Source organism: Coffea eugenioides, chromosome 5 (assembly GCF_003713205.1).
Source record: "Coffea eugenioides isolate CCC68of chromosome 5, Ceug_1.0, whole genome shotgun sequence".
NCBI lineage: Eukaryota > Viridiplantae > Streptophyta > Magnoliopsida > Gentianales > Rubiaceae > Coffea > Coffea eugenioides.
Window position 1 is genome coordinate 51,769,175 of NC_040039.1, and position 3,634 is coordinate 51,772,808.

Here is a 3,634-nt window from a genome sequence, read left to right on the forward strand (position 1 = left end):
GGCTTTGGAATTTCTGGATTTGGACTTATTTAGGCTGTTTTATGATGTTTACACTAAAATGCGTTCTGTGAATCTGTTTTTGCGGTTCTGGTATAGTAGATTGCATGTTTGACCTGGTTACACTCGAAACGGGGTTGAGTAACCTTCTGAAATATTGTATCCCTATCTCTTAGCTTCGAAAAGGTGGGTCTTGGACCTTCATCCGATAATTGTAGTGCCTTTGGTGCCATTACCGTAAAATGAGGTCAAAAAATGTTTTCTTCAGGGCTAAAGCTATTTTTGAATGTTAATTGATTGAAGTGAGAGCGTACTTTCTCACTCTCACTTATTGTTTATCATGTTATTGGAATGTTACATGAAATGTTACATGAAATGAAAGTACTTGACTTGGTGTCGATTGGACGAGTATCCAACGACTACAATGGTTATCATTGAGCTCAACCCCATTGGTAGTTGATTGAATCGAGCCGGCGAGGGCTTGGTCGTGCCAATTAATAATCCTTGGGGAAATGTTATATGGAATCTTGTAGTATGAGAGACTCTCGATTCTGGTATACTCGAGTAATACCACAGTGCAAGTGTTTGGAGTTCGGGCCCGGTAGGGGATGTTAGGTGGAAGGAATGGAAGTAAAGTGAAGTCTACAGTTGGTTACTTGTAAACATTGACGGAGAGTCAATGAGATCCGATCAAGAATGCAAACGAGGAAAAGGGCTCTTGAGAGCCGCCTGTATCCTTTTATCACCACCATTAATGTGTGCCTTTGTCTACTTTTGATGTATTGAAATGAAAAGCTTGATGCTTATATGAACTTGGTTGCTTGAGTAGTATTATCTCACTGGGCAATTAGCTCACTCTATTCCTTTTGTTTTCCTTACAGGAAAATAAATACTTTTGGACTGCAATTGATAGTTGATTGCCGAATTGAGCTAGTTGGACATATCTTTTGTATAGCTCATTGATTGAAACCCTAAATGTACTTTTGGGGGCGTTTTCTCTTTTGATTTGGCAAACCGTGTATATATCCACTTTCGAATACTTTTGTATGCCACTTTGTCTTGTAAATGCTAAATTTCAAGATGTGAATGTTTGCTTGTTATTTGGTTGGGTTCTGACGGGTCGATTACTATTCATGGCCGACTCCGGATTTTATTTTTTTTATTTTGGGTTATTTTGCCATTTTGACTTGTTTACGCGTGTTTGTAAGTTCCGGAACGCGATAGACCGCTATAAACTGCACCGTTAGTCCTGGCGAGAGTTGGGCAGGCAGTCCGCTAACCCCTTTGGTTCGCCTTAGGGGAAGGTGGGGCTGTCACAATTCAAACTCTTGAAAATATGTTGAGAACTTGCATCTTGGATTTTGGGGAGAGTTGGAGTAAATTTTTGACACTAGTGGAATTTCCTTATAATAATAGCTTCCACTCTTCTATTCAAATGGCTCCGTATGAAACACTTTGATGGTTGAAAGTGTAGGTCTCAGATTTGTTGGGAAGAAGTAGGTGAACGAAAGATCTTAGACCCGACTACAATGCCTTGGATTGAAAAAGCTAATGAGAAAGTAAAGTTGGTACGTCAGAGGATTCAGACTGCTCAAAGTCGTCAAAAGAGTTATGCAGATAATCGGAGGAAGGACTTCGAATTTGCGGCTGGAGATCTAGTATTTCTTAAGATTATACCTCTGAAAGCAAGTTTAATGTCCGGAAAGGGAAAGAAGTTATATCCGAGGTTTGTAGGACCTTATAAGGTTATCCAACGCGTGGGAAATGTAGCGTGTAAGTTGGAATTGCCACCGAGTCTGTCTCGGATTCATAATGTTTTCCACGTATCCATGCTTAAGAAATATCATCCAGACCCTTCTCATATTTTGCAACCGGAAAGTATTGAATTTGATGAGACATTGACCTATGAGGAGAAACTGGTAAAGTTTCTGGATAGGAAGGTGAAAGAATTGAGGAATAAGCGGATCCTTTAGTAAAAGTTCTCTGGAAGAATCATAGAATAGAGGAAGCCACCTGGGAAGTCGAAGAAGCGATTCGAGGAAAGTATCCAGACCTATTCGTAGATCAAGATTAAATTTCGAGGACGAAATTTTCTTAAGGGGAAGAGGATGTGAGGACTCGCAAATTTTCTTATTTTAAATTCCTATTACGAGCTCATTTAAATATTTATTTGGCCGTTTATTTCGAATATTTTATTTCAACCTCTTTATACTCAATTACATGGAACTATGACTTACTTATATTTTTAAAGTGACTTGTTTCGAAATTTAATTTTTGATACTCGTTAAGTGAAAATAGTGAATGCGCGTTTGGAGACAATAACTGATTCGAGAGTACAATGAGTTTGGAAAATTGGAGACTTATACATTAGTCTTAAAATAGGTATTTTATGTTTAAATATTCAAGTATTAGTTAGTGATACCATCATTATAAGAGTTCCTTAGAAATTTCGCCATACCGCGCTCGAATCGAAAGTTTGCGTATATCGAGACGGAGCGGTTAATTGGAGATTTAAGAAATTTATTCTAGACTATTAAGAGTGAATAATAATAGTATGAATGGAAGTGCATTAGAGGTTTAGTGCACTAGTGAAACAAACTCGAGAGGAATCGAGTACAAAACGCGCGCGTAAGTTGGCTTTTGAGGCAATTTGAACCACACATTTAAGCTTCCCAAGGAAGCTTCATTGTCAGCAAACACACCCCCTCTCTTCACTCTTAGCAACCGGCCACAAGGAGGAAGAAAGAACCAACATTTCTTCTTCATTTCACCACTCAAATCTCACCCAAATCACTTCAAAATTTACACACACTTCGCAAATCACTTGGAGATCAACCTAAGCTAGGAAAAGGGCTTGCTTCTCACATTTTTCTTTAGCTTCCAAGGACCTAAATTTTCTGCCTTAGTCATCTACAAAGGTAAACAACGATCAACCTCTTAAAATTTGGTTTATGGAAGTTATCTTGCACTTGTAGGCTCATAAATTCATGTGGGTAGATTTATATTATTGGAAATCTTGTGAGTGGGCTCTATGAAATCCCACAATGGCTTGATGAACTGATTTGATGAGGTTTGATATTATTTACGTTGGATTAGTGCTTAATCCAGTGAAAATAAGTTGTATTGTGGAAGAGAGTTCAAAGGAAGTAAAAAGGGAATTTTTACCGTTTCTGCCCCTGCTATTGCCGTGTAATTTGGTGCACTTTTTTGTGGTCCAATTGACTTTTTTTTGATGTAGATATGTTGTATAGGTTGTGTGGAAAGTTTTCACAAAAAATGACGTGATTGGGATGGGTAAATGTTGAGATTTCAAAAATTTACCAAAGCTGGAAACGGGTGTCCAGAGTGCTCTGGCAGTGATTTTGTTTCGGCCATAACTCTTTGCTCCGATGTCGAAATTGAGTGCCGTTTGTGGCATTAGAAACTAGACACTTCCAATTTTTCAATAGTATAAAATACATGCCCTGATTCCACCTGAACAATCCTTACGAACCTTGTGAAATTGCCTCTTCTGTTTCTTGTCTGTACTGGAAGCCCTGTTTTGAGCTGCGACTTGATGCTCAAATATGAGCTAGTTGTGGACATAATTTTAAAATGATTCCTTCTGAGAAATTGTAGCCTTATAAATTTAGTTTTC

General features: G+C 38.3%; 1 protein-coding gene across 1 annotated transcript; it reads left to right on the plus strand.

Moving 5' to 3' along the window:
* Positions 1 to 1,526: 1,526 nt before the first annotated feature.
* Positions 1,527 to 1,970, plus strand: LOC113771995. The gene has a single exon (XM_027316538.1). The coding sequence runs from the start codon at positions 1,527 to 1,529 to the stop codon at positions 1,968 to 1,970; it is 444 nt and encodes a 147-aa protein (XP_027172339.1).
* The last annotated feature ends 1,664 nt before the right edge of the window (positions 1,971 to 3,634 follow it).